The sequence below is a fragment of the Emys orbicularis genome, chromosome 7, assembly GCF_028017835.1.
Source record: "Emys orbicularis isolate rEmyOrb1 chromosome 7, rEmyOrb1.hap1, whole genome shotgun sequence".
NCBI lineage: Eukaryota > Metazoa > Chordata > Testudines > Emydidae > Emys > Emys orbicularis.
This window is the reverse complement of record NC_088689.1, coordinates 31,711,270-31,735,705: the sequence shown is the minus strand read 5'-3', so window position 1 is coordinate 31,735,705 and position 24,436 is coordinate 31,711,270. Positions and strand designations below refer to the sequence as shown.

Here is a 24,436-nt window from a genome sequence, read left to right as displayed (position 1 = left end):
AGAAAACATTTTCAAATCCAGGTGGTCTAAAATATGTCAAGGCTCACACTGAACTGACCCCAGGATCATGGACCTACAACTGGCTCCTTTGTAGTCCCAACTAGTGCAGAGCAGATGCCGAGTACCAGAGAGATTCTATATCTTGCTTTTTAAAAACTTACCTGTAGAGAACTGAGAGTACAGTAATAATCTTGAATAATTTTGGGTGGAAGATCCTGTAGTACATCCTCTTTCATTCTTCTCAATAGAAATGGCAATACTTGACGGTGCAGTGCTTCCATTGCAAGAACTCCTAGGTGTCAACAGCAGACGTAGCAAATAGTTTAAAAATCACAACAAAGAAGCAAATTACTTCAAACATCATAAACAGAAAGACTTTATACTGGGATATTGAACCGTTTGATGTTTTCACTAGCAATTTTGAGTTACAAAGAAACAAGCAAGAAAATAGATTGGAGCTTGTGCCTTACCTGCCTCTTGTTCTCGACTGGAACTCCGAGCATCTCTACTTGCTAATATTGGTTTGCCATAACGAGCTGCAAACTGGCGTTCAGTACCCAAAAATCCTGGCATAAGGAAGTCAAACAGTGACCACAACTCTAAAACGTTATTCTGAAGATAAGAGAAAGATTCGTTAAAACATTTCCAAAACTGAAAACAGTTTCCAATATTATGGAGTATTTCCTTATTTTTTAATTTTTACCCTATAATACAGTGCAATGAAGCTCTCGACACCAATTATGATCCTTTAGCTGTTTTGGGTGTCTGGGAGACTGACAGCTGGGTGGGGATGAAATCGAGGATTAGGTAAGGTGAAGGCCCCAATGGTACCTTCATAGGCCAGAACCAAAGTGACTTCAGAATGTGTACTCCATAATTGATGACTGGATTTCCCAACACCTCCAGGCATCAATCAAACCATGCCCTCTGTATAGCCGCAGAGAGAGAGTGGCAGTACCCTAAGGGCATTGGTGACCTCAACTCAATGCGAGGCAGGCATCCCAAGGAGAGAGGTCTTATATAGCACAAGGGGGCTCAAAATGAGAGGAACTTCGAGTTGATATGATGATCATGTGCCATGAGTTTTTGGAATGGAACCCCCTAGGTTCCATAAAGATGGAAGACCAACCCACTTTGAAACAGTTTGGAAAAAAATGGAGTGGGAGTACTTCAGAGTCCCCCCACCACTGTGGGTTTTTCCATATGTGAAATGGTGAGCATGAGCCTCAGATGTTCAGGAGAGCAATAATGGCTATTTCACAATAATAAGCTATATACTGAACAGGACAGCTAAGATCATGAGGACAGTGAAGTAACCGCAAAAATAATTTCCCTTTGCCTCTTCCACTCCCACCCTCTTGAAATAGTGTGTGTAGCAATTACCTGGATTGGTGTCCCAGAAAGAATTATCCTATAATTGGCAGTCAACTGCTTTACTGCTTTTGACAATTTTGTTTTTCCATTTTTGATTACATGGCCTTCATCAAGAATACAGTAGTTAAACTTAATATTTCTAGGAAATAAAGGAAGTCTTGTTTAATATTTTAAAAATATTAATAAAGCAAGAAAGCAAGAAAGCAAACATTAGTTCTTACCTGAAGAAATCAATGTCATTTCGCACAACATCATATGAAGCTACTATGAGATTGTGCCTTTTCACTTGGTGTTGTAATCTTAAAACAGATATGGAGAAACAGTGTTCAGGGCAAATATAAATAAATAGGTCTTCATTTCCACCCACAAAAGTACTTTAAACATTCTACGATTTACTGTCCACATAAAAAGCTAAGTTATTTTTTCCAGCAGAATACAAAGAATTTTGAAATTAATCTTAATCAAATAGAGAATATATTTTCAAGTCAAAGTATTTTTTCTGCAATGTAGTGCTTACCTTGCTCTTTCAGTGGGAGGTCCGGTATAGTGCAAAGGACTGAGATACTCTTTGGAACAAAATTTACTCACTTCATCCACCCAATGACCTGTAAGCGTTGGAGGACAAACCACCAAGGATGGAAGAGGAACACTGTCTACCAATTTAGTTCTTGCATATTCTTGAGCCCTTTAGAGTATCAAACATTAAAAACGTAATGTTACTTTTAGTATCTTAAAGAAAATCCTCAAAGTGCATGATAGAACAGCAGCTTACCTGAGGCAATGATCTCCTGCAAGAATACAAATGGACTGCAATGTTTTTCCTAAACCCATATCATCACAAAGAATTCCATGAAGTTTGTACTTATTAAGAAATGCCAGCCAATTCACACCATCCTTTAGAAAGGAGAAAGTGCAGGAGACAAAAGGTGTAAAGAGTCAGGTGTTTTGATTAGAGCAATCAATTAATCTTTCCTTCAAAACGCTTGTGTGATGGATATGCCATGCACTGTCAAACTCCAGCCTGATTTCATCAAACTTTTAAACTACTACTACTATAGATGTCCATGCATTGCTCTGGGTGCCTATCCCATAATTAACCCCCCCACACACACAGCCCCAAAGGACTGCCCATAAAAGTATCCACATCAGCCCACCATCTCCTTAACAGACTTACAGAAAAGAGGGGGAAAAAAATGCTCCTCGGGTGCTGGAATATGGATTAGCAGAAACACTTGCAAAGACAAACTCACAAATATCCTAGTCAGTTTCACTTTGCAGTCTTCATCACTGTGTAATGTACAACTACTTGGTTATTAAAACATGCAGAGGGCAGAAAACTGGAATATGTTATGCTTGAAGGAAAATCATCAAGTAAGATCTCCCCAAATCCATGACTGATGCCTCCACCCTTTGTTTGCTTTGATATTCATTATTACCAAGCCCAAGATTCAAAAATCATGAGTCAGAACCCCCCCAAAATCACAGGATTCTAAAAAAAAAAAAAAAAAAACAGCCCCAAAGGACTGCCCATAAAAGTATCCACATCAGCCCACCATCTCCTTAACAGACTTACAGAAAAGAGGGGGGAAAAAATGCTCCTCGGGTGCTGGAATATGGATTAGCAGAAACACTTGCAAAGACAAACTCACAAATATCCTAGTCAGTTTCACTTTGCAGTCTTCATCACTGTGTAATGTACAACTACTTGGTTATTAAAACATGCAGAGGGCAGAAAACTGGAATATGTTATGCTTGAAGGAAAATCATCAAGTAAGATCTCCCCAAATCCATGACTGATGCCTCCACCCTTTGTTTGCTTTGATATTCATTATTACCAAGCCCAAGATTCAAAAATCATGAGTCAGAACCCCCCCAAAATCACAGGATTCTAAAAAAAAAAAAAAAATCTTCAGGTTTCTAAACCTCCCCCACCCCATGCATGCGACGGATTGAAAATTCAGCCTTAATTGCTTATAAGTATATGGCACCACAGACACAAACCCCAACTCACTGACTCAGCCTGTCCCCTTTCCCCTCCCCACCACTGGATAAAAGTGTCCCTTGGACAACCGCTATCTGACTCCCTCCTGGACTCTGCAGTCGCCCCACCCTTGCCCCCTTTCTTCAGTCTGCAACTGGGGGGGAAGGGGAGCCAGAAAGCTGGCCTGGGCTCCCACTACCATTAACTACCCTTCCTGGATTTGTTGGGGTGGGAGATTTGAGGGTGATGCTGCTGCTGCCGCCATCAAGCTTATGGGGATGAGAGAGTCTTTACATATTCATTATAATGTAGTTAACAGCACAATATTAAGGACAAACGGTAAGTCTCAGCATCTCTCTAAACTTTACAGTAAACATCAGACTCTATATAGGATAACGCACTACTAAAAAGTGTCATAATTTAAGCAAAATTATATTATACTTGTTTATAGCTGGCTAAACAGTTTAGTTACCAATATCTTGATGATGCTAGAACAGTTTAAGATTTTGCTTGTGACTTCTCTAATCAGAATCGATCTGAAAGATTCACAACTCCTGTCTGAACTTTTGTTATGATCTTCATGTACTTTTAAAATTGAAGATTTGCACTAACTGAAACATGCTTCTCAACGTCTTTCACATGTTAGCCTGTTTCTTGATTTTGCATGTTTATTTCCAAATATCAACCAGTCTCTTTTCACATGCTGCAGAAGATGGAGGAATCTGAAAGCAGATGAGAAGCAAGAGGAATCCGAGGTTGTGTTGTATAAAGGCCTTGCCACCACACTGTAGGAGTAATATACTTGGTAGATTCCCAAATAGCACTCCTGGACCACATATATGAAAAGGTTCTGTAATATGCAACCTCTGAAAGTACTTTTCCAACATCTAGTCCCAAATGTGATGCTTGTTTAGTAATGCAGTCAAATGCTATCATCACTAACATAGAACATTGGATTCAAGAGGTTTGCAGCAGCATGTACTAGTTTGCAGCTAAAATTCTTCCCATCTATGAATACAGTTTTTCACTTCTTCCTGACTTGTGAGTGGAGATTAACTTAGTTTCTCATAAACAGTTGATTTTTATCTTGGCCATAAGCTGACGGAAGTCTGAAAAAGGGGCTTTGTGAGAGTCAATTACAGTGATTGCAGAAGCAACTAGCAATAAAGTCTTCAGAGTTCTGCAAGTGAACCCAAAAGACATCCTCATTAAAGTACAGCGTCATACACTTTAAGATCTTCAATTATCACTGTTTCTTGAAGATTTTTTTTTTTTAAACTGAACTTTCCAAATGACATCACCACACTTCCCAGTCTTATTTTGCTAGAAAGCTTCAGTGCTACCATTATATTCCTACCATGCTTTTCTCCCTGCGTTTTCATGTTTTATTACTTCTTTTACTCTTTTAAAGATCTTTTCCAGTGTGCCCAACTTCACGTAGTCATTAAGAAGCAGGTTTAGGCCATGGGAAGCACATCCTATTGCAGTAATATGTAGATATTTGTCCATTATGATGTCTCATGCTGCTTTCTTATTACTGGCATTATCACTCAGCAGAGGAGCAAATACTTTCCCTCTTCCAGTCTTCTCTGGTACTTCACATATTTCACTAATATATACTCTGCTGTATGTCTGTTCTCCTGTTTCAGTGCTCTTGTAAACAAACAAACAAACAGGTTGAGGTGTTATCATACAGTTGAGGATTTCTTCCCCCCATGTATCCGTCCACACATCTGTAAGTACTGCCAGACGAAGTGCTTCCTTGATTCTTTTTCTTGCAGTTTGCATTAAAATGTTCATATTCTGACTGTAGAAGAGGCTTGCTCAAAGAATGTCTGCTGGGTGACTGGCATGATGGTCTTAATAGTTTCAATGGTTCCTGCCAATAACTCTTTTCTGTGACTTAGGGTATGTCTACACTACCGCGGTAGTTCGACGGCTGGCAATCGAAGTTCCGGGTTCGATTTATCGCGTCTGGTGTGGACGCGATAAATCGAACCAGGAAGCGCTCGCCGTCGACTGCGGTACTCCAGCTAGACGAGAGGAGTACCGCGGAGTCGACGGGGGAGCCTGCCTGCCGCGTGTGGACCGCGTCTGAACCGCGGTAAGTTCGAAGTAAGGTATGTCGAATTCAGCTACGTTATTCACGTAGCTGAATTTGCGTACCTTACTTCGACTTGGGGGGTAAGTGTAGACCAAGCCTTATAGTGAGGAACCAGAAACATGCATCACCCTTGAGAGAGTTTGGTCAATTTTTTGTTGCCATTCAAGCATCACCTTGTCTGTAAATGAAGTCATTGTTGAGAGTCTTTGAAATAAAGTAACTTCATTTGAAATATTTAATTAGAAGAATTTTGAAGGACGGAAGTGCAGCAGTAATAAGACTACTCTAAACACTAACTGTTCATTCTGAAAGAAAATATTTCGCACAGAATTTTCAATTTTCCCCACCATTTCCAAATTTTTTTTCGTGCCAGGCGTCAGGAAAAGAAAACGGGGCGTGGGCAATAAAAAACAGTTCTTTTTTCCCCTGAAAGTTTCACGTTTTTCCAGACCCTCGCATCTCTAGCCATGCCTCTTGTTCCCAGGGTTGTGAGTTCAATCCTTGAGGGGGCCACTTAGGGATCTGGGGCAAAATCAGTACTTGGTCCTGCTAGTGAAGGCAGGGGGCTGGACTCGATGACCTTTCAAGGTCCCTTCCAGTTCTAGGAGATAAGATATCTCCATTTATTTATTTATTTATTTTTACAGTGCTGTAGCACCCCGTAGTGCTTTCGTGAAGATGTTACTACACCAACAGGAGAGCTTTTCCTGTCGGCATAGTTAATCCATCTCCCGAGAAGCAGTAAGCTATGTCGAAGGGAAAAGCTCTCCCGTTGACATAGCACCATCTACATGAGGTGTTAGGTCAATAGACCTGCGTCACTCATGGGTATGGATTTTTCAACCCTCTGAGAAACGTAGTTATATAGTCTGTAGTGTAGACCTGGTTGAAGAGTTTTTCTTAAAATTTTAGAAGACTTTGATGATTTAGTAATAAGTTCTAATACTAAATCAACTTTGTAACTATGCACGTATTTCCCTCATAGAAAATAAAATCAGATTACCGGATTTCAGAACTATTTGAAAACAGATATTTACCCATGAGATTTTTTGCGGTCTCCTTTTTTTGGCTGGATTTCAAATGAGAGCCACCATGGGCTTGTGCAGCATGTCTTATATTGTCTAGGGATTGGGGGGGGGGGGGGGGGGAGGGAGAGAAGTGATCTGTTCCTTTGCAAATTTGTTTGAAACTACTACTCCCTCTGATCCACAACCTTTTTGTGGTGTGTAAAGGCTTCTTGAGTGACAGGGGTCATACCCTGGTGGAGTGAGGGATGGGGGCTGTGAACGGGTACGGACAGTTCATTCTATCTGCTGATTGGGAATGCTGTTTTACAAAACAAAAGCATCTCTTAAGACTTCACTCACTACTTATTATGCTGCTTCATCATGATTGGGGAGCACATGGAAAGGAGATGCCATGCTGCACTGAAGAGCCCAGAGGAACAAATGCCTCAGTGTTTCCATATTGCTCAGGACAAGACATCCTCAGAGAGGGGTAAAAAGGTTGTTATTGCACAAAAGTTTATTTATTTTTTAAAAGTGCCCAAGAGAGGGAAACCACTAAGGGAGAACTTCTGGTGAGTGAAAGTGAGGAGCATGATCAAACCCGGGGGTTGCCTAGTAACAATGCTGAACGGTCTCAGATATTCACACAGACCAAGGCCTAGCCCATTAGTCAGGTACTGTGGGAAATATTAGGATCTACAAAGATATCTTTATGTTCATATGCCAGAATTCCCTCTTCCTTTTGCCTTCTGGATATTTTATTGCATATGGTGTTCAGATTAAATTAACCACCATTCTTGCTTCAAGTTACAGAGAATGGAAAGCAGGGATGGCATTGTAAAAACCACCTCTGGTAAATACCAGATAAAATTATGGTTTTTACTGGTCCAGGAAAAACTAGTAGTCCCAGTTTAGTGAAATATTTTTTTTAAAATCCCTTAATGTACACCACATTACACTTAGTTTTAGTTACATATTCAAATTGTGGTTACATAACACAGATTCAGAGATTAATTTAGGGCTGTGAAAATAAAAAGTAAAACTGCAGTGGACATAGTATTATAATTACATATTTTAGTATTGAACATTGGAATGGTTATATAAGTTTTTGTTTGGTATTTTCTCAAGGAATTTATACATGTCATATTTCAGTTTTCAATATTATTGAAACAGAAGTCAAAAACATAAGATTATATGAAACGACAGTAATGCAGAGTTGTAGGCTTGAAGCATTACGAATCAGAAGCATGCAGAGGTCCAGACTATCAGTCCAGGTCCATTTGGGCATTCTGTAACCGAACAGCTTTTATATAGTGGATACACTGACTTATTCCTCAGTTTTGAATGGATGTATCCCATTTTGAAAAGATTAATTTTATGCTTGCTGAATTCACTGGACACAGATGCAACTGCATCTTAAGTTCAATGAAGTCAAATGGAATGTCAGCATTCTTCAGATTTTTTTTCATGATGTTTGAGGGGAAACTTTTCCCTTGATAGTGGATGAAAACTGACTTTAGACATGGAGTTTCTTCTACTTTAATTGTAAGTAAATATGGGAGAGAGAGTCAGGATTTTTGCTGAACAACCACTGCCTTGCAATTCCTTCTTGCTCAGCTGACAGTTTCTTTAGTTGGCCAACATGTGCAAAGGACTAATTGTACCTTTTGTCCTTTTGCTTTGTTTAGTGCTAGATCTTCATTTATCAGTAGATCAAATCATACATTGCATGCAACAGCAACTGGTTTCGACTGACTTATTGAGTTCTTTGCTTCTTGGTAAATCCCTTGATTATTAGTTACACTGATCATTTTATCTTCAAGTTCTGCCTGATGATTAGGGCCCTACCAAATACATGACCGTGAAAAACATGTCCCGGACCGTGAAATCTGGTCTCCACCATGAAATCTGTATTTTTGTGTACTTTTACCCTATACTCAAAACTGGGGGAATGGGGGTGGTCAAGACCCAAACGGAGGTTTGCAAGGCTATTGTAGGGGGGCCACCCTTATTTCTGCGCTTCCTTCAGAGCTGGGCAGCAGAAGAGCAGCAGCTGCTAGCCAGGTGCCAAGCGCTGAAGGCTGTGCTGCTGCCAGCAGCAGCGCAGAAGTAAAGGTGGCACGGTATGATATTCCCACCTTTACTTCTGCGCTACTGCTGGTGGTGGCACTGCCTTTAGAGCAGTGTGCCCGGCCAGCAGCCGCTGCTCTCCAGCTGTCCAGCTCTGAAGGCAGCGCAGAAGTAAGGGTGGCAATACTGCCTACAATAGCCTTGCAACTCCCTTTTGGATCAGGACCCTCCAGTTTGAGAAATGCTGACTTAAGGGCTTTATATGTTTAGGTTTTTAAATACATATTCATGCCTTGTTACAATACCATGAAATTTAAGATTTAAATATCTGAAACTATGAAATTCAATATTTTTAAAATACGATGACCATGAAATTTACCAAAATGGACTGTGAATTTGGTAGGGCCCTACTCATGATCACTCACAATCTTGAGATAGTGCAGCAAATTTTTAACGTGTGTTTCCAGGCATGTTATTTGACTGTTTCTTTGAGTGTCACCAGGAATTTGGGTGTTTACATGCCCTTGGCATTCTTTTAACAAGGCTTTAGGCGGATTGTGATTATGAAAATACTTCTGTAAATCTACAAAATGTTTAATCAAAATACTTTGTGCAAGATCTTGTCCAAGTAGATTTAGCCAATGTGACGTACATCCATACGTAACCAAAGTGTCATCATCATCTTGTTCCAAATCACTTCTCACGTATTGCATCTTTTTCTCATCGTCTGCCAGGTAGCTCTTAGCACATAGCCATACAGTTCATTTGCTAATGCCTTGGCTTTTCTTGCTAGTGTAGCACAGTATGTTCCAGGTCTTCTTATTACTTCCAGTATCAACCACTGACACACAACCCTCAGTTTTCCCTATCTGCACACTGTTATCTCTGGGTCATTGTGCACATTACTCCAGCCATCCTATATTAATGTGACTGCTTTTCATGTAATTCGTTGCATGCTTCTACCCTGAAGTCAGCAGTAACTATGTCTAACAGCTCACCTGCTTTCAATTGAGTGCTTTGTAGTCTGGCCTTATGCAGCTGATCATTGCTTGAAAAGCTGGATATTCAACAGATAAGGGAATATTACAGCCATAAATTTTTTTTTTTTGCAATTTTCAAGTCTATCTTTTGCTTCAGTTCTGGAGTTGTTTTTGTTAAAAACTTCTTCTTTGTTGTATTTGGCCAATCTGGATCTGACTTTCTTTTGATGCACTTAGCAATGGCAATGCAGTACTGTCAGTACCTTTATCCTCAGAGTCGGATTCTAATACTCGCATCTGTGTAGCCAAAGCCAGTCGTTCTGGTGTTTTTGTTCTTTCCACTGCATTTTGCAAAATATTTCTCATACAATCTGCCTTCCAACTCACTTTGTCTTTGCAATTTCTGAATGCAAGACTCTTTGCCATCTTCATGAACTTTCTCAAAATTAGCCATGAATTGGGGCAAGTGTTTTTCCACCTTTCCTCATGCTGAAATATTTTACTAGAGTCATTGTATTCACGGAGTTCAGTTGCACTCCAGCCAGCCAGTTCAAGAGAAAGTACTGGACTGGACAGTTCGTTTGGTAGTTTTCCTCAAACAGAAACTGCAGCTTCTGAATCTGGGAATCCCTCTGTTTGCTAAACATATTTTCATTGCTAAACAAAGAAGGGGAATTCCCAGATTCAGAAGTTTCAGTTTTTGTTTCAAGTATCCAAGGCAATAGCATACAGCTTTAAGTTGAGGCTCTTTTTTGTTTTATCGCCTTTAATTAAAATTAGATCATATTATTGCAAAACTATCCTCAAGTTGCTATATATTTTTCAGTAATTGTCATTAATTTATTCTAATAGTTATATTCTTCCCAGTTTCCGATTAAAATGGTTTAAAACAGTATTTACTAATGCCTTGTCCTAAACTAGTTTTTTTCCAGGAAATTACCAACCCTGGAAGTCTGTCAGTTTACTGTCTGAGTTTTAGGCCTGGTCTACACTAGGGGCGGTGTCGATGTAAGATACGCAACTTCAGCTATGGGAATACCGTAGCTGAAGTCGACATATCTTATTCCGACTTACCTCCCGTCCTCACGGCATTGACGGGAGGTAAGTCCTCACGGCACCTCCATTGACGGCCGCGGCTCCCCCGTCGACTCCGCTACCGCCGCTCGCTCCGGTGGAGTTCCAGAGTCAACAGGGAGCGCGTTCGGAGATCGATATATCGCGTCTTAACGAGACATGATATATCAATCCCCGATAAATTGATCGCTACCCGCTGATACGGCGGGTAGTCTGGACGTAACTTTAGTGTACAAAATTTGTTACAATTATGCACTATAGGTCATCATGCTTTTCTTGTAAAGTAAAGGCAGAAGTTTTTACCTGCTGATATTTTCTGAGCTCTGCTTTGATTGGGACAGGAATTTTATAGTTTTCCAATTTTTTTCCATCCAATAGTTGCTCCAGAAAATGGCGCTCTTTGGCTTTCAGTAGGATTAATTCTTCAGACATGTTCGGTGGATCTGGAATGCCAGCCTGAAATGATGATTAAAAAATACAGTAACCTTGTACAAAACCTTATATAGAAAGTGAGCAAATGCAAACTAGAGTCTCACATTCGCCAGAAGAATTTTTAATAAGCATATAGCATTTTCGCAAAGTATTTTTTAAATTGCATATTACCAAAGGCTTCTTTTATCACACACTTGAAAAAAAGGTCACTTGCTTGATCCCCTATAGGCTAGCTCATTCAAAGTTGGAGAATTGACAAAAACAGAACATATCCTGAACATTTACCAAAGGAAAACTCCACTATAAACTTTTGTACACAAAAGAGGAACATTGGTCCTACCTGTAAAATTATGTGGAAGTTGGATTATTCTACCTTTACTTAATAAGGTAGCTTCACCAGTCGGCTGATAAAAAACTGACACCTTTTCTTCCTAAGCTACAACCTACCCCCAAAAACTAGTAGATAACTTTCCCAAGAGTACTCAAATTACTAACTATAACCTAAAACGAGAACTAAGTAGAAAGGTAAGATTTCAATTGTTGGAGGGGTGTGAGAGAGTACTACAACAAACCATTATCAGGACCTTTGATAAGACTCAGTTGCTGTTCTTAAGCCAAAAGGCAAAAGCAGAGAATTGAAATAATTGAGAATCTATGGTGAATCAGAGAAATATGTTGAGAGGAGGTTTTAGGTTGAAGGTATGAATTCAATGAAGGGATGAAAGCCTCCTGGCTTCATGACAGCCGTGATGGACCAATTGCTTGCAAATTGCAGGCTCTAGATGAGCAGTCCACAATGAATCAAAAGGACTTTTTTGTCAGCCTATGAAATTTACACGTAGTCTTAGGAAAGGCAGATTTTACATCAGATTTCACCTGGATTCGGAGATTAATGCCCCAATATCTAAGTGAACTGGGAAGCAAACATCAATCTCTGCCTGTGCTTATATGGAGAGGAGAGAGAGAGAGAGAGAGAGAGAGACTGACTTTGTTTCTTTGCCTCAGAGAGGGTTAGGGTAGATGTCACTGCCTCCACTAAGTGTCTCAGTCTTCTGAAGGAAATAGTCTGGCATACTACTGAGCAGAAGGCTCCGAGTATTGGTTAAACTTCACCCCAGGATAAGGGTCCAAGTCCAGACAACAATTCCCTTCTTCTGAGCTTCCAAGGATGGTGGGTCTACAAAAAGTGGTGGTTGGGGCCTCTGCACAAGCTTCAGTGTCACTCACTGATGAGTGAAACAGGACTAGTAGTGGATAGGGAAAATGTTGACTCAAAGAATATGAATGAAGCCAGTCCCAGACCATAGCTTGGCAGTTTCCTGTCTGCTCCCTCATTTTGTTTTGTGTAGGGAAAAAGAGAAGGCAGTGATGACTGCAGCTGCAATGGACAGAATGGAACCCCTCTCTTACTGAGGAGTACGCCAAGCCTACTCATGAAGCCTGACTGCCCGAAGTAGGGAGGAAGATCTGCCTTGGTCTCTTATAAGTTAGAATGTAAAAGCCACTCAATTTTCAGACTGAGGTGAGGGGGTGCATACTTCCCTCCACAGTCATCAGTCACCACTTCCCGGATTGATTCAGTGCTGGGTGGGCAGCCCCATAGCACCAAACCTGGGGGCAGAGTGAACACAGTGGACCTCCCTACTGCCTAGAGGGAGAGTGGCTGTAGATGGCAGGAGAGTCAGGAACCTTAATATCTTTAAAAATCTGGCCCATAGGGCCTACTCTGGTCAGTGCCATGTCTGTGTAACCTATAAAGTGCTTTGAGATTCCTCTTCTGACTAGCTGCCCCCATCTTTACTTAGCTGATCGGTTGACTCAAGTGTCTGATCTCTGTCAAAGTACAGAAGTGACTGATTAGTGGGGGTGGGGCTGCTAGCTGAAGTGAAAAAGGCTCCGAAGTCTTATATCAGCCATATGGTAGCATTATCTAATAAAGGAAAGGCACAAGCAACCCAGTTTTCAGATTTTAGTGCTCCCATTAGAAAAGCATGCAACCTCATTTTGATTTTTTAAATACATTACCTGTTCAACCACCTTTTCTATTTTAGATTAAAAAAAAAAAGAAAAACAAAAACAAATGGAAGTCCTGTGTCAACTTATAGCAAAACCATTTATCATGAAGATGTACAAGACAGTAATGATAAATTGAATTGTTTACTCTGTATTATCTCTTCCAAGCATAGTTTTCTAGTCTTGTATTTTCATGGCTCTCTGGAGTGAATATTTGAAATTAAGTGATCAAGAACTGTGCACACTGAATTATCAACTTCCAAATACAATCTCACAACCACTTTAAAATATAAGTTTCACTGTTCTGGTTGATTGGGAACCAATATACATCAGAAATCCCATGTTTGTTCATAGCTCTTTTACTCATTCAGCAACTGAATAAAGAGCCTCACATTTTGAAATGTTCTAAAAGCCTGAAGACAGTGCACAAGAGTCTGGACAATGGATACATTCTCTTATATTATAAAAACCTTAAGTTGTTTGCCAGAGACAAACAAATCTAAACTGAAACCAAATGGTCGTGATAAAACAAGGAGTCCGGTGGCACCTTAAAGACTAACAGATGTATTTGGGCATAAGCTTTCGTGGGTAAAACACACCTCACTTCTTCAGATGCATCAAGTGAGGTTAGTCTTTAAGGTGCCACTGGAACTACTTGTTTTTGTGGATACAGACTAACACGGCTACCTCCTGATACGTGATAAAACAAACAAACACTCAAATAATTCATTTCCAGCACGAACTCCTGAAAACAAGGGATTTTCCATCTTTGAAACAGACTGTTCTAATACCCCATTCACAAATATATACAAACACAAACACCCCTTGCTAATCACGGTCATGTCCCCTTAATTCCTCCTAAAAAATAAGCTGACAGGTTGGCATTACAGCTGCCTGAAACAGAAGAGGCCTAGAAGCTAGATAGAAGGCACTGCCAATATTTCTATGCAGCCAGGACAAGTCTGAACTCCAGAAGTGGATTATTTCACAGGCGGAAGGGGCGGGGGGGAGAGAGGAGAAGAGTAGACAGACATCCTACTTTATTTTTAACTTTTGTTTATAATACAAAATGAAAAGTCTGTTACCCAATTTTCCTTTCTACGACCTCACCTCCTAATTGGAGATATTTGGGTTGCCCTCATATCCAGAAAACACTGGAGGCTAGGTTCACACTTGCCCAAGACTTTGATATGCCCCTTTGTCCCTCACGCAAAAGGAGTACTTCCAAAGCTATATTGAAACACTGAAGTGCTATTAATAGATCAATTCAAATGCTTACTCAGCTCAAAGCCTTATTCAATAGCAGTAACTGTATAACTAGAGCTGAGACTAGGCCATCACAGAATCCAAGAATTTAACTCCGATTGGATGCATCGGGAGGAAAAGAAAAGTTGAAGAAAGAAAATAGGTAGCAATCCTGACATCTCCTCCAAACAAACATTTGGGATACTATTTTTTCCTTTCTGCTCACTGGTACTAATGCCTGGACCACTATCCTGATAAAAGGATACTGCTGCTGAGGATTAAAGGTCCATCTTGTAAGGCATTTACAAAATGTGCTGATGGATTACTAAGTAGCACCTTTGCTTATTTCTTCTGTGGTGGCTGCTGACCCTTCTACCCAACAGGCCACCAGGGAATAAATCTACTGGGCCCTGATCCATTCCGTAATCAGTCTGTCTGCAGCTGCATATGCTTCAATGAGGCAGTAACTGATCCACCTAGTTATGTAGGATTTAGATGCTTTTAAGTACAGACATTTAGAATGGAAGGGGGGAAAAAAAAAAAAAAAAAAAAAAAGATGTAACCCGGAATTCATCAGTTCTAAGTTAAATCTTAACAGCTTTTTTCCACTTCTGGTATGTGTAGCAACTTTTCTTTCAGCTGAGGCCCAAACAAAGGAAGAGTAATCTCCTGTAACATATGAAAGAAATGACTAGAGTATGAAGAACAACCTTGCCCTTGTGTGGAAGGCACATTAAGGTGCATCTTCTAAGAAAGATTTCAGAGTCATCTCTCCAGTGGTTCTCAACCTTTCCAGACTATTGTACCTCTTTCAGGAGTCTGATTTGTCTTGCGTACCCCAAGTTTCACCTCACATAAAAACTACTTGCTTACAAAATCAGACATAAAAATACAAGAGTGTCACAGCCACTATTATTGAAAATTGCTTACTTTCTCGTATTTACCATATAATTATAAAATAAATCAATTGAAATATAAATCTTGTACTTTACATTTCAGTGTATAATATATAGAAGTATAAACAAGTCGTCTGAAATTTTAGTTTGTACTGACTTCGCTAGTGCTTTTTATGTAGCCTGTTGTAAAACTAGACAAATATCTAGATGTGTTGATGTCCCCCCTGGAAGACCACTGCGTACCCATGGGGGTACATGTACTCCTGGTCAAGAATCACTTTTCTTGCAAATGTAATTGTGAATAGGATGCATGTATTTATTGGGAGGAAATATAGGGAATTAGATATCACCAGCATGAGCATATTGGCTGTTACAACGTATAGCCCTGTAGAGGGGTACTAGGTTGAAGAGACAGGCAAAACTGTTCTGTTGGATAGGCATGCTTGCCCAGACTTCCCCCACCCCAGCTGGATCTCAAATTGACAAGGTAAAGGTCCACAGAGGTGCCAGAGCTCTATTTCTTCAGCTTCTGTGATGGTCTCCTCCCAGATAGATTAAATCATGCCAAAACCCAAAAAGGCTTCTATTTGGTCTGCTCCACCTTTACAAGTAAGGAGCGATGCTTTTTTTTTTTTTAGTTCCTGCTAGAATCCAATTTTCCGTTTGTTCAATTATTTCACGCTACCATGCTGCACCAGTAAGTGTTCACAGATGTTATAATAAATTCAAACTCTTACAATATTTTAGTTAATATTTATTTGAAAAAGGAAATCAAGAAGGAATTAAGTGCCGAGATGGGAGTTGCTGGGTTCAAGAATCTATGCCAGCACACTGTCCTTAGTCTCCTTCCTCCACCCCTACAGTTTATGCATTTTCTTTTCCTACATAAATGACGGCTTGCCATCCAGTCATTAACACAGATATCAGACAAAGCCATCTCAGTTTCCTGGGTTTTAAATATAAAACACATTAAAAATAAAAGTCTGTCTAAATCTTTCAGGGGAAAACATTCAATTCTAGTCTGACTGCATATACCATTCAAAAAAGCTTGTCTTGAATAAAGTTTTAATATAAAAATTTGAAGTGCCTTATAGAAGGGCTAGCTTTTAATTCTAGTTCCACCGCTGAGCACAGCGGTGCTGTGCTAATACCAAGGAATTCAAAATAAACTTGAGCAAAAATAACTAAACAACATAGGCACAAACTATTTATTAGTTATTAAAACAGCTAGCGAGGGAGCTCAAGTTCCTCTATTTTTTAGAATGAAAATGTTGTAGCTTTAGTTTCTTATTACAAGATCTTCCTTTAATTTTTTGGATATTGGCAAATCTCATTCTAAAATATGTTTAATGTTTACATTTAGTCAAATTCAGCAGGACACGTCTGTAGAATTAAAGCAGTTCAGATAGTTTCTTCAAAAGATTTTTCTAATTGGAATTGATAATTGTCCAAAGGCTCGGATATAATTCCTCATGAATTATCGAGACATTTAATTTATTAATGAAGAATTCTGTTTTACTTATTTATAACCTTTACACTGAATATTTAATATGAATACATGCAATTGATACGATTGTCTAACCTTACATCCTTATACTGTATATTCATTAAATTTCATCCAATGAACAGTTCCCCCCATACCTTCTCTAAGTCAGAGTGGATTATTTCACTAGTGTGAGAGTCCTACTTCAAGGTGAGATCGGAATGAATTTTGCTCATTTGTATCAATTTGTGACTACTCAATTTCTGTACCTCCTTTCAAAGCTCCAGATAGGCAAATTTTAAAATGAAAAGAAAAAATTAAAAAATAAAAGGTAGTTGATACATCAGCATTAAAGTAACAGTGAATTCTTCTTAGAAGTTCACAGACAAATGGTTCAGAGGAAGAGAAGAAGAGTACCAAGTATAGGGCCCTGGGGAACATCGAAGGGTGGCTGAACCCTAAAGGAAATGCAAATGAATGGATAGGGATACAGAACCACCAAGAAAATACAGTACTCCAGAAGAACAAGGAAGAGGAGATGTGGAGCAAAAGAGTGATGGACAGTGTAGTGAAGGGGTTCTCAAACTGGAGGTTGGGACCCCTCGGGGGGGTCATGAAGTTATTACGTTAGCCTCCCCCCCAAACCCCGCTTTGCCTCCAGCATTTAGAATGGTGTTAAATATATAAAGAAGTGTTTTTAATGTATAAGGGGGGGGTGTCACACTCAGAGGCTTGCTATGTGAAAGGGGTCACCAGTACAAAAGTCTGAGAACCCCTGGTTTATGTCAAAGACAATAGATAGGAACAGCGGCTGGTGGGGGGGAGGAGGGGGGGAAAGACTCTGCCAAGAGAAGGTCACTACAAAACTTTAGTGAAGACAGCCTTTGTGGAACAGAAAGCCTAAAAGCCAAGTAGCAAAGGGTTAAAGAATTTTAAAAGGACAGGACCAGACTACCTCCTGCTCAGGGAGTTTAGAGGTGAAGGAAGGGGCAGTAGTTAAAGAGAAGTCAAGTGAGAGTTCTCTCAGGGCAGGGGAAACCACATTTGTTGTTTCGATCGGCTCCCTCCAGTGATCACACCACTGCTTTCCAACCTCTTTCATAAGCTTTTCCCCCAAGCCCAACAGTTTCTTCACCAAAGGGATCCAAGTCAAACAAAGAGTTTTGAATCTCTCTTATATTGTTGGCTTATTTGTTCTGAAAGCCTACGTACATTTGGTGTCCAACATTCCCTAGGGATGTGCTTTTGGGCAGTCTTCCACATCAGGAGACAAATTCTCTATGGTGCTCATGTGTTGCATTAATATTACAGAGTGATTCATTTAATTCAGAGGGAAAGCCTTCCCAAATCAGAAAAAGTTAAGATATTAAGTTATACAAAATCTTGTTGACAATTCTCAAAAGGCTGCAATTCAGTGATTCATACATCACTGGTGAAAATCCAATGTAAGTGAATTTTGAAAACTGTGTTTTATTACCATCTACTGGTAAAAAAATAAGTTTCACACAAACAGCATTTTCTAGACTGCAACACTGGGGAAAACCCTAAAATATACAGAAATTAAAAGTACAAGAGATTTAATGGTGTTAATGATAATTAAAATCAAGATCAGATAAAATGGTTACCTACCTTTTGTAACTTGTCCTTCGAGATGTATTGCTCACGTCCATTCCATTCTAGGTGTGTGCGCACCCACGTGCACAGCTGTCAGAGACTTTTGCAGTATCTGTAGGGTCGGCTACAGCGCCCCCTTGAGTGCTGCACTCATGTGTCAGTACATTAGACACCGCCGACCCTACATGCTCTCAGTTCCTTCTTGCTGGTAACTCCGACAGAGGGGCAGGAGGGCGGGTAATGGAATGGACATGAGCAACACATCTCGAAGAACAACAGTTACAAAAGGTAGGTAACAGTTTTTTTCTTCGAGTGCTTGCTCATGTCAATTCCATTCTAGGTGACTCACAAGCAGTATCCTCGGACGTGGGCTCGGAGTTCACACTTTAGCGGTTTGTAGTACTGCCCTACCAAAGCCAGCATCGTCCCAGGCCTGCTGGGTAAGTGCACAGTGGGACGTGAATGTTTGGAGGGACGATCAGGTGGCCGCCCTATAGATGTCCTGGATAGGCACTTGGGCCAGAAAAGCTGCCGAAGAGGCCTACACACTGGTCGAGTGGGCGATTACGATTGCTGGGGGTGGCACTTTTGCCTGATTGTAGAAGCAGTGAATGCAGGTGGTGATCCACCGAGAAATTCTTTGAGCAGACACTGGGTGACCTTTCATCCAGTCGGCCACTGAGATGAATTGCGTCAACTTACAGAATGGCTTGATGCTTTCAATGTAGGACAACACCCTCCTGACGTCTAGGGAATGCAGCCTACGCTCCTCCTCCGACTTATGGGGCTTTGGAAAAAAGGTAAGTAAGTGTCCTGGCCCGTATGAAACAGAGACCACCTTGGGCAGGAAAGCCGGTTGTGGCCTCAGCTGGACCTTGTCTTTATAAAAGACTGTTTAGAGCAGTTCTGAGGTGAGCGCTCTAATCTCAGAGACCTGAATGGCAGATGTCACTGTAACCAGGAAAGGAGGAGGAGAGAGCAGGAAGCCAGAGGTTCGAAATGGGGTCTTGTGAGCTGTTACAGCACCAGATTCAGATCCCATGGAGGAACGGAGTCCCTGACGTGCGGGTAGAGGCGCTCAAGGCCCTTGAGGAACCTGGCAGTCATGTCCTGGGCGAAAACAGACCTTCCCTCGAGTGGCAGATGGAAGGCCAAGGTAGCCGCCAAGTGGTCCTTGACAGATGAAAGGGACAGGCCTTGGAGATTGAGATGCAAAAGGTAGTCAAGGATTAACTGCAGTGAGGCTCACTCAGGCTGAACGCCTTTGTCTGAGGTCCAGCAGGCGAACCACTTCCATTTGGCCAGGTAGGTTGATCTGGTGGAGGGCTTTCTACTGTCCAACAGGTCAGTAGATAGTGGACATCGGCTGAGCACTGCTGTTCCTGCGCATTTAACCATGCAGGAGACTGCCATAGTTCTGGGATAGCAGGTCCGGCCTGAGTGGTAGCTGCAACGGAATGGCCAGCGAGAGGTTTCAGGAATGTGCCGAACCAGTGCGGGTGTGGCCAAGCTGGCACTATGAGGACTACCTTGCCTTGTCCTGCTTGATCTTCATGAGGACTCTGAATTAACGGTACTGGGGGGGAAGGCGTAAAACAGAGCCCCCGACCACGGGAGCAGAAAAGCATCTGACAGGGAGCCTCTGTCGATCCCCCAAATTGAACAGAAAAACATGGCATTTCCTGTTCTGTCTGGACGCAAACAGATCCACCTGAGGGAGTTCCCCACTTGTGGAAGATGAAGCTGACGACTTCCAGATGGAGGGACCACTTGTGGTGAGATGAGAAGGTCCTGCTAAGGCCATCTACCAAAGCAATCCTGGGCCCAGGGAGGTGAGTGGCTATGAGATGGAGGTCGTGCTGCAGTCCTGGCAAAGGGCAGATGATCTGGCTCTACCTTGCTTGCTTGAACTGCAGGGTGTAACCTGAGGATATTACTTCTAGCACCCAATGGTCCGAAGTTAGCTAAGACCAAGCCAATCGAAAGGGGCGGAGGGTGGATCCAGTGAAGTAACTGGGGCTTCGTCCTCGGGCGCACCCTCAAAATGACTGCTTCTGGCCTCCTTGGTTCCTGGGAGAGTCAGACTGAGAAGACTAGTGAGAAGACCATGGGTGTCGCTGCTTAGACCCCTTGTCTCTGTCCTTCCTCCTGCAGGAACCCAACTGGGGACTTCCCCAAGGCCTAGACTGCAGGGGTGGAGGAGGCTGAGGGCGGAACGGCTTCCTGGCCTGCTGAGGAGTGTGAAGGCCCAAGGAGCAGAGGGTAGCCCAGGAGTCTTTAAGGCTGTGGAGCCTTGAGTCTGTGAGCTCGGAGAAGAGCCCTGCCCTCCTCAAACAGGAGGCCCTGAATAGTGGCCTGCATCTCCTGGGACAACCTGGATGACTGCAACCAGGAACTGCACCTCACGGTCACCACGGAGGTGACCACCCTGGCCACTGAGTCAGTAGCATTCCAGGCCATTTAGAGGGGCCCCCTTGCTACCGCTGTGCTCTTGTCCACCAAAGCAGCGAACTCCTGGGCTCGATCTTGTGGGAGGGCCTCTTTGAATTTGTTAAGGGAATCTCACAGGTTAAAATTGTATCTGCCTAATAGGGCCTGGTGGTTAGACACCCGAAATTGCAGGCTTGCCGTTGAATAAATCTTTCTGCCAAATAAGTCCAGTCTCTTGGCATCTGTTTTTTGGCATGCCACTGACATGGCCCTGCCTGTCCCTTTCATTAACAGCAGACACGACTAGCGACGCTGCTGGAAAGTATGTATACAGATATTCAAACCCTTCTGCAGGGATGTAATACTTCTGCCAACTTCTAAGGCAGCGGAATGGAAGGGGGAGTTTGCCACAGCGATTTTGCAATTTTAAGGACCCCTGGGTGGATGGGCAGCACAACCCAGGCCACAGTGGAGGAGGATATAATGTTAAAGAGGTCGCCTGACTCCTCTGAGACCTCCTCAATTTGTAGGTTCAAATTAGCAGCTACCCTTTTAAGGAGGGCCTGGTGCTCCTTGAAGTTGTCGGGGAGACTGCCCATTTCGGAGGGACCCACCCTCACTTTGTTCGGTGATGAAGACTGCACCGCCTATGGAGGAGCAGGTTCCCCCCCCTCTCTGGGTACGGCTCCTTAGGTGCTGGGGTTCGGTGTGCTTTCTCTGCATTGGATTCGGTACCACGTTCCAACGCCGGTGCTGGTGGTGCCGGGGCTGGTTTGTCTGAGGTGGCCCAGAAGGACTGGTGGGAAAATGGGACCGGCATTACTAGCACGCCCCCGTGGGTTCCAGTACAGCCATTGAGTGGGCCACTGTCCCGGCTGCCATGTTATCGCCGCAGGTCCATGCCAGTCTCATGCATCGATGGTGAATCACCCCTCCTTGGCAAGGGGCTGCTCCCAGTTCGACTTGGACCAATCCTCTTCTGGTGACCAGGGTGGAGCCATCAAGGCCTGAGTCTGCCAACTGATTCTGGTTGGCGACCAGCGAGGCGAGGGACGGCACCTGCCCGACAAATGATACCGGGGGGGAAGGGACTGGTGCCATGACAAGGAGCGGCCCCGGCCTGGCGGGGACCAACCTCTGGGAGACCATCTGGGAGAAGGTGACCTGGACTGCGGCGATCTTTGACAGGAAGCTTGCTGGTACTAGTGGTATGGGGACAGGCGCTGCAACTCCGGTATCTCATGTGTTGTAGAGGAAGAGCGCGTTGAGGACCTGGGCCTTCTGGTCAGAGAGCTAGGATACGGTGCCAAGGTCTGAGGCCAAGGAGATGGAGATCTGAGCCTGCGGTCCAGTGACAGAGGGTATTCCACTGCCCTATGAGGTGGTACCATGATCAGCTTGCTCTTAGATGTCGGGGTCTTAGACGAGTCTGTCACCTGGTGTGGCATCTGCGGTGCCAGTTGGCCTACTTGTTCTTTAGCCGCCGGAGCTGCTTCAGGCAATGAGGGCTCTGGGAGAGACCGAGGTCCCCTGCTGCTCCCTGGAGTCAAATCCCAAGCCTGGCTGGGGGTCCAACTTCTGCAGTACACCCATGAAGCCCTGTGGAGGGCACATGGCTGGACATTGGTCATTTGCCCAAAGCCCCTTTCCCTTCCAGTGCTGTGGGGCTCTTCTTCTTTTGCCGCTTCCTAGGCAACAGCAAGGAGGAACGGTGCCGGGCGGAGCACTTTGCACTGAAGCGCTCAGCGTGGTGTTCAAGTGGGAGGGCTCCAATGCAGGAGGAAGCGCAGCCTCCATGAGGAGGGCCCTCAAGTGGATACCCCACTCCTTTTGGGTTCTAGGTTGAAAGTTTTTACAGATTGAACATTTGTCCTTTCTATGGGATTCCAAAACACTTAAAACAGCTGCAGGGGCGGCTCTAGGCACCAGCAAAGCAAGCACGTGCTTGGGGCAGCCCATTTGCAGGGGTGGCAGGGATCCAGCATGGGAGCTGAGAACCAACAGGGGACCCTGGGAGCTGTAGTTCCTTGGTTAGCTCCCTGCCTATAGAGCCAGCCCTCGAGCAGGGAAAGAACTACATTTCCCAGCATTCCCTTGGCCACTACCAACAGGAAAGAGGGGGAGGGAGTGAGGTAGCTGAGACCTCATGCTGCAGTGAATGGAGAGCTGCACTGTGAAGGTAGGGATACCATATTTTAACATTCAAAAAATAGGACACTCCACGGGGAGGGAGGGTGGGTAGCCCCACCTTGCCCCTATCCACTCCCTCCGACTGCCCCCCACAGAAACCCCAACCCATCCAACCCTTCCTGCTCCCTGTCCCCTGATCACCCCCTCCCGGGACCCCTGCCCCTCACTGCCCCCCAGGATCCCACCCCCTATCTAAGCTCCCTTCTCCTTGTCCCCAACTGCCCCCTCCTGAGACTTCCACCCTAGGAACCCACCCCCTACCTGTCCCCTGATAAACCCCCAGGACTCCCATGCCTATCCAACCGCTGCCTGTCCCCTGACTGCCCCCCCCAACCCCTGACCCATCTAACCCCCCTTCTCCCTGCCCGACTGCCCCCCCGAACCTCCGCCCCATCCAACCCCCCAGGCTCCCTTACCGTGCCACTCAGACCAGCGTGTCTGGCTCCACGCAGCGCCAGACACACTGCTGCATACATGCTGCCGTGCTCCCCCGCAGAGCCACAGTCCCCTCCACCCCCCCAGCACCTGCCTTCCAGATTTGAACACCTCAAAATTCAGGAGTGCTCAGTTTGGGCAGCGGTTACTTCATTTCTCCCAAATCAAATATACTGATCCACTGTAACTTGCTGTAGAAAAAGTAGGATAAAATTGAGCACGAAATGCTTCCCAGTGGTTATTAGAACTGGAATTGCTATTTTCAACAGCCCTTGCCTTTTTTGTTTGTTTGTTTGTTTAAAAGGAAGACAGTGATATTGCCTTGGCAAATTCCCCATAGAAAGAAAGAGAGGAACAAAAGAATAATAAAGGCACCTCAACTTTTCTTCATTTATGTAGGACAGTCTTATAATATGCATCCAGATATCCTCCAGTCACACAAGCTGAAAATTGTTCCACTTTACTGCAGTTCTGTAACCACATGGGAACCAATCCTGTCTGTGTTCTGTGCACATCTAGAATTCCTGCCGAATGACCTGCCGTGGGAGCGAGTTACCAGTGACCCAAGGCTGTGACGGCAGGAGGGTGCAGGTGGGGGGGAGAGAGCCCAGGGCTGGGGCAGCAGGGGGGTCTGGTGAGGAGACCAGGGCTGGGACGGGGGGCAGCCAAAATTTTTTTTGCTTGGGGCAGCAAAAAACCTAGAGCCGGCCCTGAACAGCTGTCCTGGGGATCACCGATAGGCATCGGCCTACTGCATGACAGTTTGAAGCCGAGAGAGCAGGGCATGCCCTGCTCCAAGGCAAAGTCCCAGACGGGACTAATTACCAAACTAACCTAACACTTAACGGTTAAGTACCTACAAACTATATACAAAAAAAGATAAACCAGTGGTTCTCAAACTGTGGGTCGGGACCCCAATGTGGGTCGCGACCCCGTTTTAATGGGGTTGCCAGGGCTGGTGTTAGACTTGCTGGGGCCCAAGGCCAAAGCCCGAGCCCCATCATGCAGGGCCAAAGCCGAAGCCTGAAGGGCTTCAGCTCTGGGCGGCGAGGCTCAGATTACAGGCCCTTTGCCTGGGTGGAAGGGCTCAGGCTTCAGTCCTTCCTCC

At 43.6% G+C, this 24,436-nt stretch overlaps 1 protein-coding gene across 1 annotated transcript in view; it reads right to left on the bottom strand.

Moving 5' to 3' along the window:
• BTAF1 (B-TFIID TATA-box binding protein associated factor 1) overlaps positions 1-24,436 on the bottom strand; it is a 109,271-nt gene that overhangs the window by 16,711 nt on the left and 68,124 nt on the right. The window contains exons 26-32 of the mRNA XM_065407237.1: positions 10,894-11,046; positions 2,147-2,268; positions 1,892-2,059; positions 1,596-1,673; positions 1,384-1,513; positions 471-612; positions 162-292 (exon numbers count right to left, since the gene is read on the bottom strand). Of these exons, the coding sequence (XP_065263309.1) occupies positions 162-292; positions 471-612; positions 1,384-1,513; positions 1,596-1,673; positions 1,892-2,059; positions 2,147-2,268; positions 10,894-11,046 (924 nt within the window). The remainder of the gene's footprint in view (positions 1-161; positions 293-470; positions 613-1,383; positions 1,514-1,595; positions 1,674-1,891; positions 2,060-2,146; positions 2,269-10,893; positions 11,047-24,436) is intronic.